Here is a 27,114-nt window from a genome sequence, read left to right on the forward strand (position 1 = left end):
TATTTGTAATGTTTGCAAAACAATTTGTTCGGCGCCCATATGGTTGTGTTGTTGGATTTGTTGCGAGTAACTCCGATCACGGCAATTGTGTCGACACAGACAATAAACAAAACTAGGTCCTAGCGTTAACGTCAACCGAAATTTCACCCAAAAATTCTTTATTTGCCTTTTAAATAATTGAATCCATTAGTTTTACAGCAAGATTTTCAGCTTATAGTCATGCTTAGGATTTAATTTCTAGGAAATTTTTGTAATGCTCTCGGGACGAGAAATTGATGAAGACCCCCGCAAGCTACTGCGCTGTCTATCGTCATTGATGTCAATGGCCATCGTGCCTCGACAAGTCCTTGTATATGGTTGAAAAAGGGGAAAGCCCACCACCACCAGCCCATACAACGCGGCCTAGGGAAACCAGGTATAACCCCGTATAAAAGTATATAGAGATGACTTTATAAAAGTATGTTTCTTGAAGAAAAATACATTTTTTATCACTTTTATGGCAAAATGTTCGCCGGTGTACCAAAGCGGCGAAGTAACATTTAAAGTTGTATTATTTTTTTCCGTTGTAATTTTTTTATGTTAACAAGCAAGAAAAACCACGATATAACCAATCATAATATACATAATAGTCTTCAAAAAAATACCGTAAAACTCTGGCTATATCGTCAACTCTTTGCTCGTTCCTTTTGTAGACAAATTAAAGATGAATTCAAAATGTCGTAAAACGTAGTAGTAAACTTTTTTTGATAAAGAAAGGATTTAATTCTTCTTCTTCTTAGAGTGCCTCTTCATTACTGAAGGTCGGTGGTCAGTTTTCTAAACTTGTCCATGGCTAGGCGGAAAAGTTCTTCGACTGTCTTTATGCCAGTCCACTCCCTTGTTTCGTAGTAGGTATAAAGTCATTTAATATTATAAAGTCCTTAAAAATTTAAAAATACTTTAAAAATAATAAAAATTGCATCAACTACGGTATATCAATACAATATCCAATCAAAAACTCACTGATTTTTAATGGAAGAAAAATCTTAAACATCAGGGTTTTTTGAGAGAATAGAATAATCTTAAGCCACTTTATAAAGGGTGTGCTAAAACTTAAACGCAACTAGCACTCGTGTACAAGGTGTAATCCTCCGCACAATGAGCTTAGCACACAATCCGCCCCAAGGGCCCGCCGCCAGGTCCCGCGGGGCCCACGGCTAAGGGCCGGGCTATGGCGGCAGTATCAGTAATCTGTTCCGCTAAACACTTTGCTGATTGTCACAACTGGCGAATTTATATTGATCCTTACGTGTGTTTATTTAATTGATTATTATTGTGATGTCAACCAGTAAATAAAATAATTTGGGTTGATCACACTGTGCAATATACGTAGGTTCATGTCTCATGTACTTTAATGGAATCTTTTAAAATTTGTTGATTGAACACCTACTTATATTTTCTTATCAAATCGATTCCAAAAAAGGATATTCTCTGCATCTTACTTCCACGAACGAGTACATCATCCCCGAGAAGTCCCATAAGATGTACTTACTCTCATGTAAAACCTTGCGACCCATGACTAGATGCGAGGGAGAGGGTGGATGCAATCAGGCATACTGCTTGATTCGGGGTGAAACATGCGTATGCTGGAGTTTCTGTCTGTGATGTTCTGTCGATCTGGATGACATTGGCCCTTGGATTCGTTGGTTTTTGCGAATAAGCAATATAAATCAATTAGTCACTGTTTATAATGAATTTCCGCAAAGTACCGTTTTGGACGGCCTCCGTGGCGCAGTGGTATGCGCATTGGATTTACAAGACGGAGGTCCTGGGTTCGATCCCCGGCTGGGCAGATTGAGATTTTCTTAATTTGTCCAGGTCTGGCTGGTGGGAGGCTTTGGCCGTGGCTAGTTACCACCCTACCGGCAAAGACGTACCGCCAAGCGATTTAGCGTTCCGGTACGATGCCGTGTAGAAACCGAAAGGGGTGTGGATTTTCATCCTCCTCCTAACAAGTTAGCCCGCTTCCATCTTAGACTGCATCATCACTTACCATCAGGTGAGATTGTAGTCAAGGGCTAACTTGTAAAGAATAAAAAAAAAAAAAAAAAAACCGTTTGCTTCTATTTAATATTTAGGTGTTATAAGTCAAATATCAAGTCTTATCAATCATCTTGAACTTTTAACTAAACCCCTGTCTAGTGAAGCGGGGGGTTATAGTTCTCAATAGAGAACCTGTTCTGGGTTCGATTTCCAGTTTGGGTCAGCTGAGGATTTTGTTATTAGTAAATTGCCTCAGGTCTGGTCTGGTGGCATTGGCCGTGGCTAGTAACCAACGAAAACGTACCGCCAACTGATTTAGCTCCACGATGCCGCGTAGGAACCGTCAGAGATATGAATGGAATAAACTCACGTCAGAGCCGTGATAGCCCAGTGGACCTTTGATTCAGAGGGCGTAGGTGCGAATCCGGTTCGGGGCATGCACCTCTAACTTTTCAGTTATGTGCATTTAAGAAATTATCACAACATGCCTTTAACGGTGAAGGAAAACATCGTGAGGAAACCTACATACCAGAAAATTTTCTCAATTCGTGTTAGTAGTGGACTATTGGCCTAACCCCTTATTCTGAGAGGAGATTCAGGCTCAAGAGTAAGCCGAATATGGGTTGCTAATGATGAAACTCATATCATACATCTTCCAAGTTAACCCGCTTCCATCTTATAATGCATCGTCACATCAGGTCAAACCGCACCCAAGGGCTAACTTGTCACTGAATAAAAAAAACAAATTTATAATGTGTTCTGCGTCCATCTACCCTTGTTCAACCCGGACGCTGCACACAAGTCGATACAGTGGACGCAGTGGACGTAGCTACCTACTGTAGCGTATGGTTTGAAGTGGCCCGAGGCTACTGAGTCCGCTCGATATGGATTGTGTGTCGCGGCGGGCTGACAGACTAATTGCGGGCGAGATTAGGCCGACACTAACGCGATTGTTCGAGATTTACTGGCTGTGTAGTGACTTAGTGAGGCATAGCATGCGACCCCAACAGTGCTCACTTCATATCGATTGGTGTCCAGTGATGGTTCAAGTCTTTATGTGGATTTTAAATGAACATTTTGAAGGCTATATACGAGTTATCACCATCATCGTCATATCAGCCGATGGACGTCCACTGCACGATATAGGCCTTTTAAAGGGACTTCTAAACATCACGATACTGAGCAACCTGCTTCCAGTGACTCGCTTGATGCCATCAGTCTACCTGGTGGGGGGTCCACCAACACGGCGCTTTCTAGTTCCGGGTTGCCATTCCAGCACCCGATTATATACGAGTAGATAGAGATAAATTAGTCATTGGAGCAAAACGTAGGCTAATTTTTGTCCCAAAATACAATAAAGTATAGAAAGGGGTGATACAAGGGTTGAATGTGGAAGAAATCCTTTCTTCTTCAAGTTCTACATAAATGAAAATTGGTGCATAAATAGTTCATGAGTAAGATACACACGATTCTTATAACGTGATTCAAGAATTTTTGAAAACCGACCACTGAACACGTACCCATTATTGCGTCAAACCGAAACAACGATTAACATTAGTATATCTTATCATTCTGTTGTATTAATTTTAATATTTTTAGCATTTAAGTAGCAAATTTCAGATTGTATCCTGAACCAAGCGAGTGACAGCAATACCTACTAATGATAATGTAACTCAATAAAATAACCATAACCATTTCAAGGTCTATAATTGTACACACAGCACAGCGAGGTAGCGGGTAGTGGGTAGCGGTAGTCTGGGAATATAATAGGGCGGAGTATTAGTTTGCGCGGAGAGCGCGGATCGAGTTTAATTAACAAATTTAATTAGAAATTAACTGTTTCGCCGAGGCGGACGGGGACTAGGGCTGTCAGTTGAGAGATAACTCGTACATCTCACGTTAGCAGTAATGGAGTGATATGTTTAGTGCACAAGTATTTGAGCAAATACTCCTGTACCTACTGTTCGATGAAGGTCCCTTGCTCGCATAGTCCGACATGACAGTGGGTGTAATGACCTAAGATTAAGAGCGATAATGCGCAGGACTGAAGACGTGCTCACAGTAGCGAAGTATACCAATACCGCCAAATTTGCAGCAAAAATAGTCAAAAATGGCAAAAAAGTAAAAGGAAAAGTACCTTCTACCTACCTACCTACCTATTAGCCAACGCCACCTAGGTGTCTAGAAGTGAATTTTAGCCCTTTTAAAAGCTACCACAACTCGCACAGTGTTTGTAAAAAAATGTAAGTACATTCCGCAAATTATTTAGGTATTAGGGTCTTCAAGGCCTTTCAGACAAGGATATGACACATTTTTTACAATATTAATATTATAAATAAAGTACTTTAAATAATATACACGTGTAAATGCTCTTGTCATTCATTCATTGTCTTGCAAATTGCAATATTAAAATTTACTGTAACATTAAAATACATTTTTTAAAGCGATTTCGAGGTCCAAAATAGGCTTCGCCAAATATGCCTTACTACCGAAACTATTTATTTCTGTACCTAAATTCATCACAATTCAGAAATTTAGCTTTTTTTTTTTTTCTTCGTCAGGAGGGGAAATCCTCATGGACACCCTAAAGGGTAGTGCCGGACTCCTACCGGCTAAAAACCCCTCCTATCGCCCTGTTAGCCGTGTACCCGCCTTTCAGCCTATAACACGGTAACATTTTTGTCTGTCTTAAGTTCTTGTTATTTTCCTCCTCTTTTCCTCCTTTTCCTTTTCCCTAATAATATCCTCAAGGAAATTACTGATAACATTCCAATTTTTATCAGATTCCAGCATTTTAGATACCAAATTTTGTACACTAATATCGCCCACCTTTGCAGAAACTTCTCGTCTTTCATGTTCCCACTTTACGCAGTGGAAGATGGTGTGCATCGCATCATCTGTATTCTTACAGTACATGCATGTGGCATCTGGTCTTTTACCAATACCTGCAAGATAGCACATAAAAACGCCATCTCCAGTAAAGCACTGTGTAAGTCGATATGTCATTCGGCCATGCCTCCTGCTGGTCCATTCTTCTATATCAGGAATAAGGCTGTATGTCCATCTACCTTTAGAAGATCCTTCCCATTCCTTTTGCCATCTCGCTAGGGTTTCTTTTTCAAGAGTTCCTGATTTTTCTGCGCTATTTTTTGTTCTTCGAGCCGATCTCTCAGAGGCTAGTAAATGAATGGGTTTAGGTTAGCCAGAACCAGTGCCGCGTCAGTCGACACTTTTCTATAGGCAGAGCAAACTCGGAGTGCTAGTATACGTTGTGCTTTTAACACTTGTTTCTTATGCACAGCAAATTTCATAGCTGGCTCCCAAATTGGTGCCGCATACAGAACAGTGGACTGTGTAGCCATAGCTAACGTCCTTCTTTTGACGAAATTTAGCTGTGAAAACGTAACAGACAGACAATGTTTTCGAGTTTATAATAATATTAGGATCCGGTTTCTTGGGCACTCAAATGTCCCGCAGCGAGGAGTTAATTTTATTATATTTTAATATTAACATTGTTAAAAATTAAAAAAACAACAAATAAAAAAATGAGAGAAAAAAAAAATTATGGATTACTATGGGTAAAATTTATGGATTGCAATTTTTGTAACCCCATCTATAGAAGAGAAGCATCGCCAGCCCTGACTAAATACACAGCGCGGGCCCAAATTTGAAAATTTAATCTAGCCGAGTTGTGTGCCACTAATTGGTTTGTTTTATGTGCTTAGTTACTGCGAGCTGTGCCAGGCTGAGGCGAGCTTGCAGCACCAGCCGAGCTTGCTTGATAGCCTTAGCTAATATAGCAGCAATTTAAAACAGTAAAACAAAACAGTAGCAATTTTTGTTAGGTACTAAAATATCGTCAAATATTTGTAGACTATGTATTTGTGATATAAGATATGTTTTGGGTCCTACAACCAGTTACACTTCGAGTACCACGAACAATTGGTAACAAACAAACAATTGAACATAGACAGTATTCCGCGCAGGTTTTTCGTTGACGTATAGAACAACTGTAAAGTATAAAACGAATTTAATACACCACTTTTTAAAGCTTTTCAGGATAAAGCGGAATTATATTCAACAGGAATAGAATCGGTATCATACATTTTGTATGCGACGTGTCACAACACACAAGTGATGCGTCACGACACGACACGTCAGACAAATATATTTCCGCCTTTAATCTGTAGTGTTTGACAGTATAACACACATCTATATATGGCAAATATTGGATAAAAATAAAGGGAACTGTTATACCTAACCGTAGTAACCCATATAAATGACTAAGCAATAAATAAGCTATTGTATTGTAATAATAGGTATTAAAAGCTATCGGGCTATGGGTCTCTAACCCATTCAGTCGTGACTTAGCCGCGGAACTGAAAAGACATTGGTATAAGTGTGTATTTTATCTTTTAGCAATAAAAATATATTTTTTTTAAAAAGGGGCTTTCATTAAACCCCATAACTGTACGAACTTGTCAACGGATACAAAACATGTAACCGTTTTGGTTGCAGGTGTGGTTCCAGAACCGGCGCGCGAAGTGGCGCAAGACGGAGAAGTGCTGGGGGCGCTCCACCATCATGGCGGAGTACGGGCTGTACGGCGCCATGGTGCGCCACTCGCTGCCGCTGCCCGAGACCATCCTCAAGAGCGCCAAGGAGAACGACAACGTGGCGCCCTGGCTGCTCGGTGAGGCGACCCTCTACTCTCTGCTCGGAGGAGTTCCGGCGGATAGAGCACTGAGATACTACGTAAAAAGTTATAGAAATTACGGGAAACTAGCGTGAAAACCAAGGATTTTTTCGGGATAAAAGGTAGACTATGTCTTAATCCCGGGTATCCCGGAAAATTTCAGCTAAATCGGTTCAAAAGTTGCGGCGTTAAAGGGTAACAAACATACATCCAAACAAAACATCTACACAGACTTTTGCGTTTATAATATTAGTAGAATAGGCTATAACAAAATGCAGTGTGGCTGTGTTTTAGACACGGCAGTATGATATACTGGTACGTGAATCATCAGTGTATGTGAAACTACATTGGTTCCGCTCGGCTGCCTCAATTCTACACTTTCCTGGCTCTGCTTCGTTCATTCAAATGGTGTTTTATTGATATCATTTGATTGCTTGAGAAGCTATTTTCAACATTTTACAACCAAATGTATTTTTCCGAAATTTTGAACGAAAGCAGGCATTACTTAGCTGAAGTTTACTGTAAATAAGAAAAACTAAGGAATCCATGCGACAAACACCCAGGTCTTACAAAAAATCCTCTACGCCCGTTTCACTCCAAAACCAGAGCATCTTCAGTAGATGTTGACTCTACCACTTCGCAACTATAGAGTTAACATTATCATCATAGTCAACATCTCCTGAGCATGTTCATTTTGTCTCTATTTAATTTCTAGTTAATTCCAAAGAACAAGTGGCCCAGATAGGTCGTAAATATTAAATATCTAACATGGTTTCTTAGTGCTCACAATATGGAACTCCTTCATTTTGTTATATTTATGACGTGATGCCATGATTTAAGCTTTTGCTGTAGTTTATTAGTTAGTGGTAGAGGTTCATTATCAAGTAGATATAGTATATTTTATAGATTTAGTTTATTTTCTGCCTATTTTATTACTTAAGTTGTACTTTTTTGTGTTTTAATAAGTAATTACATCTACTTTATATCTATACTGATATTATAAAGATGTTAATGTAGCAGACTGTAGATGGAAATTACTTATAGATATAGAAAATAAGTAGGTTTATGTACTAAGTTGTCACAAGAAGAGATCTGGAGACTTCAGTCTGTGATATGGAAACCAAGCAATTGAGATAAGAAAATAATGTTTAATGAACAAGATAAAATAATTACTGAGAGACAAACTAATTACTTTATTTTAGATCCTAATACCAGTGATTTATCATACCGCTACGAAGCCACGTAGAAGTTACTATCTTAGCAAGCAACTTTCCTAACCGTACCTGATGGTATCGTATTGAATCATATCATAGAATCAATAGATATTGGAGTTTTACTCATTGCAAACTAGACCAGAGTTCAAATAGTCAAAAGCAGGTTGAAATATGTCCTAGACGGTTCAAAGCCGTCAATTAGGAAAGTTTGATTGATTTAGAGCTATCTGATAGCTGATAGTTTTGGACTGTAAAGTGTATTTGTCGCTGCAAACTGTAAATTATTCTTCTTTATAGTTATTAAAGAGATGGAGACAATGTTTGGAGCACTAGGTATACCTCGGAGTTACATCTGCTTAGATGATGTTTCCGTGGGTAAATCGGAATGAATTCTATGCAGGCTATCTATCGCTGTGCCAAATTTCATCAAAATCAGTTCGGCCGCTCTGTCTTATCGTAAGTAAGCCTTATATGATTGGCCTGACTACACTCGCCATCAATAGTCTTTAGTCTATCCTTCAATTAAAAGCGTCGTTTCGCAAAAAGAACTCACTAGGCAAGCTACAGCTCAGGTAAGTGCATGCATCGAACGATTTTGTTGTTATAGATGTGACGTGTCGTAACATTTATGTTTTACTAGCGGACGCCCGCGACTTCGTCCGCGTGGAATTTAGTTTTTCACAAATCCCTCGGGAACCATGGATTTTTCCGGGATAAAAAGTAGCCTATGTGTTAATCCAGTGTAAAGTCTATTTCCATTCCAAATTTCAGCCAAATCGCTTCAGCAATAGCGGCGTTCAAGAGTACAAAACATTCAAACAAACATACATCCAAACATCCATACAAACTTTCGCGTTTATTATATTAGTAGGATAGGATAGGATGTTCTTTTTCAACAAGACCCTGTCTTTGCCCTTACGAGTCCCTACGTGATGCATATCTAGGCAACTCGTTTTGCTATGTCTGTATGTGTTTCCTGCCCATCTCCGATTATTTGATTGATATACATGTCAAGTGTGAATAGACATTTCCTAAAGGCGCGCTCCAACATAGGCTGCTTTCATCGTCAATTTGTGATTTTGATTTTTTTTTTAAAAATCGACCCAGCAGTTTAGGTTTGTATAACAAACAAAGAAAAAAGAATATCTTACCACTTTTATTTTTATATTATTATATATAGATTATGGATTTGATGGAACTATCAATATACATCACACCTCACTAATATGATGGCGGTAAAATAACCATCAGCTTTACTCATCAGATCTATCTTCTACCACAAAATGGAGATCCCTCTTGTTCTTATTCTATCGTCTCTGAAAATTGTCAGCGTGAAATGGCGTTTGACGTCGGGTCTAGAAATGATAAAGCCAACTCTAAACAACGTAAAACGTATCTATTAAAACCTGCATGCTCCATAAACCTTATTGCATAGATAAAAAGTGTTCCCGCATGGAAATGATGTGGAGATAATTACACGCGCGACTGAAACGCTTTCGAGTGCAGCTTTGAACGTTTAAAGTGAAAAATTATTGTCTTTAAAATTTTCTAACTTTAATTCTAATAGAAATAAATTATTTTACTGAAAGAGTGCTATCGCGGGAAGACAAAAAGCATTGTAATGCACGCCGGAGCGCGGAGCGGCCGCCCGAGTGCTTTTAGAGCCTAAGCACATAGTTTGCGTTATTCACTTATTCGCTAGATTTAGAAAGCAAAGGGAAAAAAAGATAGAAAATACGTTTATTAAATCCGCCCTAGCGTTTGAACGTGGGAAAGGACGGCGCAGGGAATGCGACTCGTTCAAACGACGCGGGAATATTAGACCGAATTTCTTTTACCTTTTTTCCAAATGCTTTATAATTACACTAAAACGTTTGACGGCTTAGTGTCGCACTCTTGTCGCAGTAATGCATGCTGTGTGAGTCCCTGGTTTGATTCCCGACTCTTGTGATGTTGGCTCAGAACTAAATAGAGCAAGGAATGGATGATACTTAGCGTGCCATCACAAATAAATGACCTCTTCTTTCTAACACTTTGACTACCAACGAGGTCAACTACTTGCAAGGTGCATTGAACTTAATTCATATGTGTTTGGATGTGAGCCAACATGAAGTTTGCGTAGCCACCACATCAATCTATCACTAACTCACTGCTGAGCAGTAATCTCCACTACAAATGGTAATCTGGTGGTGGATTGGCACACATTGGTATTATAAAGATATATTCTGCACTTAACTCACAAAAGATACGTGGCCATGATCGGGTCCCAACCTGCAGAACAAATGACGAAATCTTGAAGGCTATCACCGTTTCCATAATAGGCCCCGTCCCGAATGGACTAAACAGGTATCAAAATAAATAATCATTAGCTACCTATACTGTTGCATGACTGATTTTTTTATACTTGTACCAGCCAATCAATCTATACTTTAAAAAGCTGAAAATAAAGTAAAGTCATTAAACTAATCAGACCCATATTTTGATTCACTAATGAATGATACGGGTCACATCGATACGTTAGAGTCAATGAGTACTATTCGAGGTACTGACGTGATGATTTTGTTCAAGAGTCGAGCGGGAGAGCGGGCCGCCCATAGCGCCGAGCACCGCCGCCCGGTGAGTCAACTTGCTTACTTACTCACTCACCCACCCTCGCTAACTCACTCGGCACTTGCTCCGTGCTCGACCGAGCCCGTGCTCTAATTAGCTTGAACAAAATCAACACGCGAGATCCATTGCGCGCGGACGTAGGTACATTTTGAAATCTCGATTGAATTTCGAATAAGTCTAAAGCGATCATATGATTATTTTGTTTATCGAAAGAAGCAGTTTTATTAAATAAAAAATTGAATAGTGAAATTCAAGCATGGCAACGTGACTTATAACTAATAAATTAATCTATATATAAAAGCGTGTATTAAACAAAATTGTGAGCCTGGACAAAGGACAGTTAGCGCAGCTTAATCAACTAAACATAACATAAGGTTCTAAATGTAGTGATGATTATAGATAGTGCGTATAAGCTTTACTTTTGCTTATTTCAAGTAGGCTTAGTTTACAAGCATTTTTGTAAAGTCAAATTTGACGATGTTTGAAAACTTTATTGCCTACCGAGGAGTGTATCTATGTTATATTTATTGATAAGGAAAAATCGTTCTTAAGTCGACGAAATTATTAAGTCTCCTCCCCGCAGATCCAACAAAATACCATCAACTTCAAATATTATATCATACATACAATTTGCTGCATTTGCTCAAACTTATGATATTTCAAAAATATTTTTAATTCTCTACACACAAAAGCTGAGACTATCAAACACATCTTCGTTAGAAGCCCGCTCCAAGACAAAGCGTATAATTTTTAATCTCAGCTTCAAGAGATGCTCATTTTTCACAGCTTCCGAGTCTCTCGGCTCTCAAACAACCTGCTTTACAAAAGTAAACCTTATGTCCAAGAAATAGAAGTTATGTGAACTGTATCTTTATATGGTGGATGTTGGTTTGCTTACTTTAGGCTGATCGTGTATTAGAACACATTTGTTACCGCATGTTTTTTTCTGAGTTTTCGGATATTTTTAAGGTTCTAAGTTAAGATTATTTTGTATTAAAATATAAGAAATAAAATAATTAGATGGTGGATTTCCAAATATCACTTATTGTTATCAGTCGAATAAACTAAAAACTTAATCTTGTTTGATATTGTGCAATTAATTACCTACTTAGGTATTACTTATTAAACTAATAAACATTAATGATGGATATTTAATTATAATCAATTCATATCCGCCATTAATGTTTATTATAATTGAATAATTCTCATATTATTTCCCAAATAATTGTATATGTTTATAACAATATAATTTTATGCAAAAGCAAAGTAAGCTAATTCTAAAAGTCTTTCTTATTTTTAACATTAACCGTCATGATAAAGTTCGTTATCAACCCATATACATTCAGCTCACTGCTGAGCTTGAGTCTCCTTTCGGAATGAGAGAGATAAAGACAACAATTCTCCACGCTGGCCCAAAGCGGATTGGCGGACTTCAAACACGAAGAGAATTGAGAAAATTCTTTGGTATGCAGGTTTCCTCACAATATTTTTCCTTCACCGTTTGAGACACGTGATAGTTAATAAATTTGATAGAGTGCCTACTTCATATTATACGTGAAGCTAATATAAGACTTTCAGTAGCTAGACCTATAATTATTATCTCTATAATTGTACAAATTAACTTAGTAAAAGCAGGCGACGTTATTGGTATTAATTCACAAATATTTTGCAATAGACATCATTCAGTATAGGAACTCGTTTTCGTGCGCTACGTGCGGTGCGGCGCGTACAGATGTGCGAGCACTTTTATGAGAGAAGTTTTTATTTGTTTTGCCGAGGGTGTGTTGTGTTAGTGTAGTGCGATAATAGTGTTGTTGTGTCGCCGCGAGAGTGGGAGAGTATACAAATGGTTTTATAAGAGTTGTAGTGTGCGCTCGTCTTTTGTGCGCGCGTCAGTGATTGTTAGTTCTTTAGTTATTCTCGTTCCTACCTCACTATCTGATTCGGTGGACTTCGTACCAAATTTCGAATGGAAATTGCATGATCAGACCACCAAATATATTATACATTTGGTGGTCTGATTATGCAATTTTCATTCGAAACTAAATTTCGTTTGATTCATCATCATTAAAAGCCGATGGATGTCCACTGCTGGACATGGGCCTCTTGCATAGACTTTCGATCGAGGGGTTGAAATTGCCATTCCAGTACATTGAGACCCTAACGTGCAAATTGAGACTCTTCGAACCACGCAGCATGCCCATTTTAGCTTCACGACTCGCTGAGTTATGTCAGTGACTTTGGTTCTTCTGCCGATCTCTTAATTTCTGCTTCGATCACTACCTAAATTTTATCCAGATCTAGAAGGTAGTTATTGTTTTCGAGGGATGACAAAAAACTAATTCTAGAGTAGCTACATACTAGTAAATTAAATCCTAAAATATTAAATTACAATTAAAAATTAAAAACCACCCGTTGTTTGGCTCTGTTGATTAAATTAGCACTTTAAATCTTACTAATGCACAAATTGATTAAAAATGGTGCTGTGACACAATATACTTTACAATATATTTTTGAAGACCTATCCAACACTACTCCACACTATGTGATGGACGAGTAAATAATCATCCTTACATAACCGCGGACGCACAGACATGACGAAACTATAAGGATTCTTAGTTGACTACGGAACCATAAATACAATTTTGTATTTTAGTAGTTGGTATTAGGTGGATACTTGTACAAGTGGGCAAAATTTAAAGTCTACGTAGGCCTAATTTCATCCGTCTAAAGATGATACGGAAAATCGTTCGTGAACTATTCAAGTAACTTACAACTTCAATTTAGGGAACCATTATATTAACAATTTGACTAACGTAAATTTAATATTATGACACCCACTCAGTGCACAACCTTCGATCATAAAAAATAATAAATTAAAAAAAAAACAAAAGTTCACGTAAAGTAAAGCCTCGCAGTGACGCATCCGTGACGCATACATAAACGAATCTGGCAAATCAGAGCGCAACCGCCGCGTGCATACAGCCTTCGGCGGAGGGGGGGCGGTTCCAAGATGGCCGCCGCTTTGTCTCAGCCCTGCTGAGGGCTGCCTCGTTTACATATTAATTATATACTTAGCTGCACGGTTCTCACCTCCGAGTACCTAGCTGGAGGGCTCTGTATTCGTTTATTTTCGTCCAAAGAATGGGGGTCGCGTTTATTTTTATGTAAAAGTGTTTACATTATGTTATTATGAAGAGCGAAGGCTTTTTTGTGCTCTCGGTATGTACATACTGGCGATTTAAAGCGAATTATTTCAAGAGCAAAATGCTGATTTTTAAAAATACAAACGGCAATTCTTAATGTCTTTTATTGAAAGAGGTTTTGGTTAGCTTTAAAATGTTGTCAACAAACTCAGTTGCGAAGTTTATGGTAATCGGCAACATTACTAAATTGATTACCAATATAACCTATTCAAAGAAATTTATCGAATGTGACCACCAGATTCGTTCCAACTTCACTCACTCCTTTGTAGTTTGGCATAAGAAATACATCTGTTAATACAAGCATATCTATATTCAGATTTTCTTAAATTTCGTAATAAAACGCAGTAGGTGGACAATGCTTGGGTGCAGGCGTGAATGCTAAACTAATAAATATAATAGAAACAATCGAGATTTGATGAGTGCTAATCGTTCATATAATCATACTAATAGCTGACCTGAGTGTGCACTGTAGTGTCAGCAGAGACGAGCCATTTGTCTGAATTGGCTGGAAGCTCTCCAGTTCAATTCTCCATTATTGTATCCAATTCCACAGTAGGTACTGTTCGTTCTATAGTGACAAGTTGTAATGCATCACACCGACATTGAACCTGTGGCGTGACGGTGTCAAGGCTGGCTATAAATGCCGTAGTCTCACTGTCCGAAAGAGCCCCGAGACCGAGAAAGCACCTAGTATAGGTACATAATACATATAAGTGATGCAAAATATACGTATTTTGTATTAACATTGTTAAAAATTAAAAAAGGACATATAAATAAATAATAGGTACAAGTTAAAACTTACGTGCTAACTAGAAAGGTTAAAAGACTCTTCCCAGGCGTCATTGCAATCCGTAGTAAAAACTATTTTCTATAATTGTCTTGATGCACAGATAGTCAATATGCCAATGTTTCAACCAAAGGGCTGGGCATCCCGTCAAAAACTGTCTTGAGAATACTGTTACGCGCTGTTTTCCTCTCTCCCATAAGGAGGTCACACGTGTTCTTATAACAGCTTAAATGTCAGGCACTTCCGCTTCAGCAAACATGCCAGAGGCATTGCAATATATAAGCAGACCCATCAAGATGCAAAATGCACCATTGTATGCGTATTGCCGTGACATTCTGAGGAAAATTATCCACAGTTGACAGGTATATAAAAATACTGATGGCAATACGCATTAAACAAGTATTAGCTTTAAGCGTTTTCTGTTCTGTGCGTTAAGCAATGTTTCTTGACGGGTCTGTTGCATTTGCCAACGTGCTAGCACGTTATATCGAATCAAAAGGGTCCTCGTTTTCTTCTCAATGTCACAGTCGTCCCTCAGGTGTTTATCGAGTATATGTCCCAGGTATATAAAGTTTGATACAACCTACTGTTTCATTTAGTGTCACATCCGTCATATCCTTTCCGTTACCTGTTACCTTACCTGTAGTTTACCTGCGCGAAAAAGCATAATTTCAGGCTTTTTTAGAATGTATTTCAGTCCTTGGCGATTAGCATAATGCTCACACACGGAGATGTAAAGACTTTCATCTCACGGACTACCTTCTTTATCTGCTCAGGGATAAACTGTATAGGTTGGTGGTAGAGTTGACCTGAACGACTATTAATAGGACGCGGATGTACCCTGAACCTATTACTTAACATAGTGGCTATCTGTACCAGATTTTGCAGACTGTCAACTTTTAGGGGCTTAAAATTATTTTTTTCGATTTCTTTACAAAAATTAAAAAAAATTGATTATCTACGGTAGAGGGCTAAAATATGCAGTCTTATGGATTCTTCATGTTTTTGATACCAACGCAGTTTTGCAACTAGGAAGGATTCCCCGCTAATACCCACGTTTTAAAGATTTTCTTTTTTTTCTGATTGTATAAGTGCCGTAGACTCCTTGGGAGACCTCAGCGGCGTCACCAGGGGGTTTAAGCGAGCGCAGAAGCATCGCCTGATGGGGCTCGAAGGCAAAAGCAGAGTAGATGGGCAGAACGACTATCTAAGGGCGTCTCCTCTGAGACTCGGACCTCGGCTTAGAGGGCCGTTCGGGAAGGGTGTTTTGGCCTGAGTGTATCAGTCCGGGCGCTTAATAAGTTTTCGAGAGCTGTTTCATATATTGGGATATTGTGGAGAGATTTATGTCTCTATATAGGTCGTTATTGCCCACAAACCACGAAGCGCCGGACATGAATCGGTTCTAAAGGACCTGAAGGGGTTTAAGAGTCGAATTTGGGCGGTGGGCAAACACTACAATAGCGTAGGTCACTATTTGACGGATGCAGGTCTTGTAGAGAATGGCCTTGGAGCGGAGGGATAATTTGCTTTTAGCACATATCATAGGATAGAGACGACCCATCACATAAGAAGCTCCTTTTCTGGATTTCTTTATGAGAGTCGCGCAGCTCATGCGGGTATCAAAAGTCACACCTAGGTATTTGGCAATGCGTTGCCCCGGGATGGTAGCTCCGTGTAGGAGACCTCTTTAAAATCGAAATAATGGCGTGCAAGTTTCCTTGAAAAGAGCACTGCTACACTCTTCTTTGGGTTTACCTTTATCCTCCATTTGCGAAACCACTTTGCTAAGTGTGTTACCGCTTTCTGGAGGCGGGCTATTATAGATCTACGGTAAGGGTTTGTCACAAACAAAGGCTCTTCCCTAACACCCAATGAGGAGTTTTCTTAATGACTTTTTCAGTCATTATTATCAATTAAAATTCAATATGATATCTTCCACAGTACTATTTTAGGTACTATGATAACAATCTTGGTTAGAGTAAGTATTACGAGTAAAAACATCACAAATGTAAATTCTAGTTAAGAAATTGTCTAGATAATAAATATCGATTGATCTAACATCATCTTTAATCTTCATGTGATTTCAAACACGTCCAATATTCCCCATTCTCTTCCCATCAAGCAAACTTACCTTGGCTTAGAGTGGTGACTATAGTAATAGTCAAAGCCTCAGTCTATCCATCTTCAACCGACGAAAACACGGAGAAAAGTTTTACAAATTCTCAATTCGTCGGAATCTTTTTTCTTCTTTTTATGTATGTTCACCGATTATTCGAAGACGCCTGAACAGATTTGAATTTTTGTTTTGTTTAATAGGGTTGGTCCCATAGTTATCATGTCAGGATCTGATTATGGGATCCTGGAAAAATCGAGGGGAACTTTCGAATATTATAGGGACACTTTCGAATATTATAGGGACAACTAGTGTTGATGTTTTAATTAAGTATTTTTAAGCCCTAGAATTCAATAAAGGTTTGGTGTCGATCTGATGATGGAGCCAAAACACAAACGAGGGAACTCCTCATCAGTTTACAACAGTTACCTTGTGTTTGGACTTAATTAATTGGTATTGATGAGAACTTTACATCTAGATGAATTTTGATTGTCATTAAGGGTCTGGTGATGGAGACGAGTGGCATTTAAGAAAACTTCTTCACGGGTAACAGTAGCTACCCTGTGTTTGGGATTAAATAATTTGTATTGATGAGAACTTTACATTTAGATGTGTTCTGACTGTCATTACGGGCTTGGTGATGGAGACAAAGGACAGCTAAGAGAACTCTTCAACGGTTTACTGTAGCTATTTTTTGATTGGGTGTGAATAACTAACTACATATACTTACATCACTAACTTGGTACCGCTTTCAAACTGACCTTTTTCGCTTTTTAGTTTGTAGAAGCATTTTTGTGATTTCAAGTCGGTAGTATTATTTTATTAAAAAAATTTATTACATACGGTACGGTACACCTTGAATTTGGACCCACATAAATGTACAAAATAGATCGTGAAAGAAAATAGGCGTGATTCATTAATCAATATCAGAGCCTATTGCTGATGGCTGGATATTTACAAATAACCTTAAGATTTACAAAAAATTCGTGTCAAAAATGTAAATTTAACTTTTTTTTCAGTTTTAATAAATATATATTTTTTTAAATATAATCGACATCAAAAACGTAAATGCACCTCCGAAACTAAAAAGCGATAGCGAAACTAAAAAACATTGGGATATTTTCTGATCACTGATCACTTCGAAGTCGGTGCCAAGCCCATGTGTTGATTTAAGTTGTTACTGCAAAAACTATATGTATATAAAAGAATGTCTGAGAAATCAAAATCTTTATAATAGGTAAAGTCCTTTTCATGAAAGAAGTCCACCAGACGCGGCGCTAATGTCATAATGTCATTGTCATTTGGTAATAGCGGTCTTTTTGTCATTTGTAAAGGGCGCTCTCAATTTTATTCCAGGTTTTAGCCGCAGGACTTATCTCATGAAAATGACTCTACTTCTTCTTCTTCTTTCTAGCGTGGTCCTACTACGTGTATCCGCTTTCCGGTATAATTTCGTCCACTTTGCCCGATGTTGGGCGTCCGACTCCTTAAGTTTGTTAGCTCTCAAGGCGGCGTTTACAATGTCAAGCCGGCGCTTTTTGGGGTGCCTCGGAGTCCTTATGATAGGTACCATACGCCTTGAATTAAGATCTTGAATCTCCAACGGACGGGATTTATTCTCGTAGAATGTTTTGTTTTTAAAACATGAGAAAGTTTTTAACCTAATTTCCTTTCATAGTCCTTGTGCTACGATCTTATGTATGGCAAATAATATTTGCATGCAGAATTTGTAAAATAATGATGTAATTTTGATGTACCTAATTCTGAAATTTAGGGCATGTGTTAATAACATTAGTGGTAAATGCCAAGTTTTGGATATCCTCATCTTCGATCATGTCCATGATATTAATTAACCCTCCTTCAACCCCTCATTCAGTAAAGTTTTCGATATTTCTAATTACCTGCCCAATAGTTCTAATTTGTCTAAACATCACAATTTGCATAATTATTTTTATTAATATTTTATGATGATGCTTAGATGCTACTCTAAAATCTCAAAGCAACAAAAATCAATTTGTATAAAACAACACGTTTTAATAAGATCAACTTTTTTCACTTTACACTATTTTTCAAGGTAATATTTGTCGCGACCTCCTCTCCCCTGCACTCCTCTAAACATCTCACGTAGTTATTAATCACCCTTTTAGTAATTAAACAGGCAACCTATAAGCTTTAGGATGTAAAGCCTAGCTAATTAGTGTAACACACAAGCCGAGAATCTATTTTCCTCAGACCTCTTTATTTCTTTTTGATAATGACATGCAACTTACAAGTTCTATTTTGGTACAAAAAAATACAGGCGAAGTCGCGCGAATTACTAGTCAATAAAATTTAAAGTACACGGTTTATTACCCCATAATGACTTACTTTCATCTTTGAAAAGTTGCTCGTTATATCTCAACTCGCATCCATACTCATTAACTACCTAATTATAAAAATATAATTTACCTTAATTGCCTAAACGAAGGCTTTCATTACCTTAGCCCACCAACCCACTTTAGAAAAGTAGATTGGGTTTCTAAGGTCTGCATTTATTTGGCTTGCAAGAAAATCATTGCAACATAATGATAAATATACTCGTACTTACGTATTCAAGTGTCAGGTACTTATGCGAAATAATTACTACCTATCAGTCCACCATCGTCGCCCTCTACCGAAAACTGACAGTCGGCAGACTTTTTGATTACATGAAATATGTCGCCAATTGAAGTCGAAACCCCTCGAACACTTCCTGGAGCCTCAACCTCGTAACCTGTCGACCCATCGAGAAGTCCACAATTCGCGGGCACTTAATAAAAGCGAAATTTAAAATATATTCGAAAACAATAAGGAATTCTATTATCCAATCCACTCGCGACTGTTGGCAACGAAAGTGTTCGCTCAGACATCAAAGTGCGAGCCGGCAAATGGACCGTAATGCACGCGGAGTGCATCTTAGTGAATTATCTGCCTATTATACACTTGCTTTGTACATCACTCTTTTATCTTTCTAAATGACACCACCGCGCATGCTGCCGCCGCACTGGGCGAGCGAGCGCGCGCACCAACCGTCTCCGCGTAACGCCAGCCTGCCATAGACACGAACGAGCGTTCGATCAGTTGCGATCGGTAATTGGTTTGGCTAATAATATTTATTAGCCTACAGCGTTTGTGAAAAATACGGATTTACAGCAAGAAAAGCTCATTGCAAAGTAAAAATATATTGTAAATGAATAATTAAAAATCATTTTTTACTTTGTTGATGTTTGATTATTTTACATATATTCATATAGTGTACAGCTCCGAGTTTTCATGACTTTTTCGTTGCAAGATGTCGGAGTTTGTTGTAAATTAAGCACTGCGGCGAAGGCATTTACGTTTTCTGTTCAATTTGATTTTTATTTGCATTTCTATACAATAACATTTTTGTATAAATAGAAACTTTATAATTATTTTTACATCCAAGCTTTTCTTGTTTGCTGATTTTTCAATAAATTTATTCATCTGAAAATAAAATTTATGAGACTAAATGACTTTTAAAACAATATCTAAAATAGATAACAATAAATTTTCTAAATATCTCAGATAAACTTAGACCCGGTAGGTGGCGTTGCAATCAGTATTTTTTTGGAAAAGTAAGCGGTACAAGTATACTATAAAAGTGATATACTTAGAGTCACTAACCAAGCTCTATATAAAAATTTTCTTTTTCTGTTTAATTACTTAGGTATCAACTGATTTTTATGCCATTTTCGCGTGTAAATGAAACTACTCGTAAGTTTGGAGCAGGCTTTGCTTTAAAATGTTATCCAAGAAAGTATAAAAATGTAATAAACTTGTGTTCATTACATTTTTATAGTTTATCGAATTACTTAATTACAAACCAAAGCAATTGTTTATCCAATTAATCAATCATTTAACAGTTTTAAACTACGTTCGCGTATTCGCGTCAGATGTGACCGAAGCCTTACCATTACTGTGAGTGAAAAATCTCTGCGAGCACTCTTCGGTGAAAACTTAATCGAATTGTTCCTCTGAAGACTTCCCGACAACATTGTAGCGTCCCCCGGCGCTCCCCGCCGAGGGCCGCACTAACCGCAAACTAATGTCTCTCTTTGATATCGCCTGCTGGTATTAAGTAGTTAATTTATCTTTTAGTGCTGTAGTGCTTTAGTTTTGTCCTGGGATTCTGTGTTTTCTGTTTATCACACAAAACTGAGGAAACATATTTGAACAAAAGTAGGTTTCAGTTAAAGTTCATTTGGTTTTGTCTGTGTTGCAGTTTTGTCTTCTAATTTAGTTTTGTTTAGGATAAGGAAAGATGATTTTTTTTGCTCAAACCTCAGTTTAATAGAAACCTAACTTAAAGTAGGCTTTTCTGTCTTGGCATTTCGCACTACAAAGTACAGTGATTAATAAAATGTAAAACTTATGTATCTACCTACATCTACTTACCTAAATGTTCAGGAGGAAGTAAAGATATTTTCCACTCATTTTCCCTATTATCTAAGCGTATCTATGCATTTTCCATTAAACTTACACAACGGGAATAACAAGACTGTCGGAGTCACACTTCACCGTCAAATGCACGCAGAAGTCACTAGCTTAGCATGATATAGTCCACAACTCTGAAACATCGTTCAATGTTCAAAATAACAAGTTATTCTGAGGTTTCATGATTACCGAACAGTCTTATAAGTACTTATTCACAATTCACATACATCTTTTCATTGTTCACACGAGATTATCTATAGATTAGATGTGTGTTTATTAAAACCTATTCATCGTTTGTTAAGTGCTAGAGAACGCCCGCGACTTCGTCCGACCTTAAACCTCTTTGATCCAGCCTTTACAGTAGTATCGCTGTAAAAATGGAGTAACTACTCCCGTTTTCCCAACGTTTCCCTTCATTGCTCTGTTCATATTGATCGTAGCGTGATGAAAAGTATAGTATAACCTGCCCAGGAGTACTGAAATTGTACCAAGTTTTGTTAATACCCGTCGAGCAGTTTTTGTTTCCATAAGGAACATACAGACGAAAATTTTACTGATGGCATTTTTGGCATCAGTATCGATCACTAATCACCCTCTGATAGTTATTTTTTTGGAAATATATTTCATGTACAGAATTGACCTCTACAGATTTATTATATATAGATTTTCCACACATCCTGGTGGAAAATGCAGCCTGAAGTGAGTTCGGATAACTCGCTGGCGGACGGCGGGCGGCTGCGGTCATCAAGCCTTAATCGCCAGGAGGGCATTAGAGCAAGTTGCGCCATTTCGCAGGAGGCAATAAATCCATTTGATTTACTTGCGGTCGCCACTACTGGACCTCGCTTGCGTTGTATCGACCGCACTCACCGGAAACTCTCTTGGACTAAAGGCCTGCGATGGCTAGACATACTCGTATCTACAGGAAGGCACGGTAGCCGATTAGGGAATCAAGCTCCACTATTACATGCTTACCGGACTTACTTATGACAGGCTGACAAGTTTCACCTCCGATTTAATGTGGTAGGTATCTATCTATCTATTCGTATATCTAACTACCACAGGCGCTATCATAATCCTTAAATGGGAATATAGAACCTCCAAAGACGGTCAGAGAAAAGATCTATGCTCGGAGTTTGCCTATGTTATCCAATTATATTTAGCCAAAGTTTTAATCGGTAAGCAGATGTCCACATTCTGTTAACGGTGAAAATAAAAGCTAAAGTTATAGAAACATTTAAGAATTGTTAACTTTGTTAGTTTATAAGACTCATGCTGAAATATCATCGTAAATAGGTATTCATGCACTTAAAGAATAAAGGTAGCTACGTAAGCAAGACGAAGCAACTGTCTTCTGTACAAAGATTTTGTTTTTTTATTATACAGTAGGTACTCGCAGTTTCTTGGTAAAAGTCTGAAAGAGATAACCTAAACCTAATCCCGACCTAATACACAGGCTTATTGATTATCTTTGACGTATAGTTAACGACCTACCTACTAATTGGAGATTGTATGTAAAAATGTCATTCGGTGCTTGCAGGTCGACATCGTATAGTTATGTAAGTATAGTCGAATAATGAATTCAGCGATCTCTTTTGAAGTTTCCTGTGATACCATTTTTTATTGAATCAAAAATAGTGATGTGACAAAGTGAACGATCATGATTCACTCAATATGTTCTGAACCAAATTAGTAAATAATTTTAATAAATAACAGTTACATCTGTTATTTATTAAGAAATTTCTCAGTCTAAGGCTTAATAATAAACGTAAAACCTATTTTGAGTCACAGTGATAGAAATAAAATTATTCTAAGACCTTATTTAATTTGACTTATCTCCCATGAAGAACAAACAACTAAAGAAGTTAACAGAAGAATAGCAAACGGCTGGAAGAAGTACTGGTCACTAAAAGAAATCATGTAATGTAACGAGCTAAGCATGACAATCAAATTAACTACAGGTAATCACTGGAGGAGGGTAGCACAAAATAGAACGGAGTGGAAAAGACTGGAGGAGGCCTATGCCAACAGGCACTCCGAATTACTGACATATATATGCGTATTACTCAACTCGTATATTCGGAAAAAAGGGCTTATTATTATTATAAGTTTAAACTAGATATTTTAAAATGGAAGATAAAATGTAAAGAAATATTGAAGGAGTTCCGATACCAACACATTAGTCCCTGCTCAGTATAGAACCGTATGCACTCTCGTTGATCTTCGGAGTACCGATATTAGAATAAATTTATTGTTTTTTTTTCTGTCTCTACTTTTTCTTCATCTTTATTTTCATCATCAGACGATTCTAAACTTAGTGTTTGCGTTGGCTTAGGCTCTAGATATTTGTTTTAAATTGTAGTTTTTTGACCATCACAGAGTCGAACATTTGAATAGTCATTGTTTGTTCAATGCAAACAAACAAACAATCAAATCTTTCCCCTATATAATATTAGTATCTATATTAAGTCGGGTTTGTTACAATACTTACAACACAAGAACGGCTGGACCGATTTGGCTGGCAATTGGTGGAGGTACCTTAGAACCAGGATGACATAGAAAAGGGTACTTACTTAGGGTAGGGGTAGGCTTGAGTAGCTTGGCTTAAATTTTCAAATCGGAAGTAGTGGTACCCGCAGAGATCAGGGCAAATAGGTAAAAAATTGATCAATTACATAATTTACACAATTTTTCTTTCAACCGCCTGTCACTAAGCGCTATGATAGAAATTTCTGTTCAAAATTCCTCTTTGAGAGTGAATGATCTGGGGCACTATTTTTTACCTATACAAAACAGGACATCACTATGACAATAAATATGGTATCATTATTTTACTAAGTGACATTAGCATCTGTCAGAAAATTCGCACGATTATTGATTATACTATAGATGCCATTTTGACAATCGATTTGTTGTTTATTTTAATAGGTTGATAATAAAGACCAAAATAATGACCAACAGACCTTAATCAAGTGTAGACAATATAAATTCTTAGATTTACCCGAACGGAATCGAATTCGGGATTATTTGTTGTAAAACCGAAGCAATAGGGATGATGACAGTTTTTTTTAAATTGTATATAAATTAAGAGTATACTAATAGCAAAGCAATTTTGTAAAAGTAACAGGGTATCTGCGATCATTACTTTCGGAGCTACAGGGATTTAAAGGGTCAGATTTGCGGCGCTGCCGCGGATCCCTGAAAAACGCTCCATACAAAATGGCACGATTTAGTGACGTCGTTGGCTCGCTGATCGTTAAATTTGTATGGGCGTTCAAACAAAATTACCAATATCTTTGTTATTTGTGCGTTTATGTTTATAGTTCATTTATTGAAAAATGTCACATTTAATGTAAGGAAGCTAAAACTGTATGAATTTTCATCTAATTACGATAAGAAAAATTTAATAGATTTTGAAATTTTATAATCTTATTTATTTTGCAAATATCCAGACAATCTTTGCTTTTTATGTATAAATTAGTTAACATTGACCTTATTTACCCGAATGTATCATAAAAATCAATATATTCAAACCTAGTCATCATCCCCATTGTGCCAGAGGGGTCATCAAGAGGCTTTCGTATTCCACGCGGCATAAACATTCGAGCAAAGCAGTTAAAGTGAAAATTAATAAATCTAGCTCCGGCCCGCGGCGCCGCGCGTCGTAAACTGCGAGCTGATTGAACATTCAGCGAGCAGCGCTACTCAGTTGTAAAAATCTCGTAAAATGCCATTCCGCGCGATATTGAGTCACCACGCGCCCCGAGATGCTTTATATAGCTGCCGTGTTTTCAGGAGAAAGCGAGCGTAGGAGAGAGTCCAACCAGTTTTGTGATTGTGTATGGTTACGGTTGGTAGATTGTCTTAGGTTAAAATTTCAGGAGATTTTGTAATTTTCAGTTAGTTTTACACATCATCATCATTAGATGCCTTCTTCCAACTGAAGTTTGGCCATGATGGTCATGAGTAGAAATGGTCTCTTCCGGTCTTTTGCAATATTTTTAATCTACACACTTCTCGCACAGGTTTACACTAGGGAAAATTTTATTTAATTTAAGTCACGTAGGCCTCATTCGCACGAGGGTTAAAAAGTGATACGTTGAAACCCTGTATTGGCGCTTTTATTTACGTTCTTAATTTAATTCATGGTCTATTTCCAACACACTCGTTAAAAAAGCGTTCAAACACAACAAAAATGCATTCCAAAGTTCAAGACTTTTAAATCATATTTTAACTACATTTACAGACGTTTCTTTCAGATAGCTTTAAATAACACAACACTAACTTGGTACCAGTTTCAAGCTAATCAGAAGCTAGCACATAATACGATGTTATTTTTCGCTTTTTTGTTTAGTAGAAACATTATTGTGATTTTGAAGTCGGTTGTATTTTTTTTTGAGAGCCGTGATAGCGAATCGGGTTCGAATCCGGTCCGGGGCATGCACCTCCAACTTTTCAGTTGTGTGCATTTTAAGAAATTCAATATCACGTGTCTCAATCGGTGAAGGAAAACATCGTGAGGAAACCTGCACACCAGAGAATTATCTTAATTCTCTGCGCTACGCCAGCGAACGCTGGGTTTTAACACATCGCTTTTTTAACTCTCGTGAGAATGAGGCCTTAGTATCAAAAACTTAAAATGACTTTGTATGTCAAAATCGCTCGTCTGCGACGCAGTATTGGATATTGCGCCGAAAGGCTTGCTCGTCGAATCGTCTGTTTATTAAATACGAGTCGCATTGTCTGTCTATTCTCTCATTAAGGAGCCACAACACAATGGATAATAGAGTCCTATTGAGGGCATTGTCTGAGCGCCGGCAGCCGTGTCGCGAGCCTTGTGGCGACTTCGGTGCTCTGCGCCTAATTTATATTGAACTTTCTTTTGCCACCAAATCGATAGGATCAGCAACACTTATGTTATGACTTCTAATTCTTGTGACAATTCTTCTGACAAAACTCGCAATTCATTTTCTTTTCAAAAAGAATCTTCTAGATAATTTCTGATCATTTATATGTCATCACTTACATATTTTTATCAAGGTGATGATATAAAAATCAATAGGTACTAAGGTATTATGTAGGTATACCTTGGACTATTTGTTATTTAGGGCATTTTGGTGCATTTCTTTTTAATTAAATTATTTTTACATCTTTACTTTTGAAATAAATGTAGCATTTAGCAATTAAGTTCTTCCAAGAAAAATGAACACAAACTCGATGAGTTTATGTAGATTAATTTAGGAGTTCCTATGGTTACCTTCTTTCTACATCATCAGAACAAAGGTCTCATATTACCTATTGCATTGTCACTAAAGTTTGAAAGCCAGGAATGAGGGAAGTTCTTTAATGAAGCTTCCAAGAGTTGACTTCATACCTGTCATAACAAGTTAAATAAAAAATTGTAACGACAATAGAGTTAGACCGATTGTGTCTTATAGTAGAAGAACCTTTAGGGATCCTATCATATACCTATCTACCTTCCTACTTTATTGTAAATACTTACCTACCTAACACTTAGGTAAAATGTATACTAAAGTATGTCGTTTTGTTGGGCAGGCATGCACCGCAAGTCGCTGGAGGCGGCGCACCACCTCAAGGAGTCAGGGTCGGAGCGCGAGGGCTCTGAGGCGGAGGCCGAGCGCGCGCCCTCCGCCTCGCCGCACCGCCACGACGCGCACGACACGCAGGTAACTGAAGCGCATCGGTCAGCACAAGCCACCTATACCTATCCAGCGACTCGCTTGATGTCTTCAAACCACCCAGTGGGGGGTCGACAAGCTGCGTTTTCTGGTAGGAAAAATTTTAAACTTTGTGACCCCAACGTCCATCATTCGCAAATTACGTGTTAATTTTAATCTATTTTTGTTTTAAGAATAAATATCCATGTTGTTGACATTTTCAAGAATTAACTTTCTTCAATAAGCAAAACGTCGAAAGTAAAAATACGCAAGGCAATATAACAAGTGGAGATTGTAGTAACAAATTTCTAA

The 27,114-nt window shown here is 37.8% G+C and overlaps 1 protein-coding gene across 2 annotated transcripts in view; it reads left to right on the forward strand.

Moving 5' to 3' along the window:
• LOC112054788 (visual system homeobox 2-like) overlaps positions 1-27,114 on the forward strand; it is a 136,073-nt gene that overhangs the window by 103,066 nt on the left and 5,893 nt on the right. For both annotated transcript variants that reach the window (XM_052886086.1, XM_052886087.1), the window contains 2 exons: positions 6,541-6,715; positions 26,681-26,811. In XM_052886086.1, coding sequence (XP_052742046.1) covers positions 6,541-6,715; positions 26,681-26,811 — 306 coding nt within the window. The remainder of the gene's footprint in view (positions 1-6,540; positions 6,716-26,680; positions 26,812-27,114) is intronic.

This window comes from Bicyclus anynana, chromosome 16 (assembly GCF_947172395.1).
Source record: "Bicyclus anynana chromosome 16, ilBicAnyn1.1, whole genome shotgun sequence".
Classification (NCBI taxonomy): domain Eukaryota; kingdom Metazoa; phylum Arthropoda; class Insecta; order Lepidoptera; family Nymphalidae; genus Bicyclus; species Bicyclus anynana.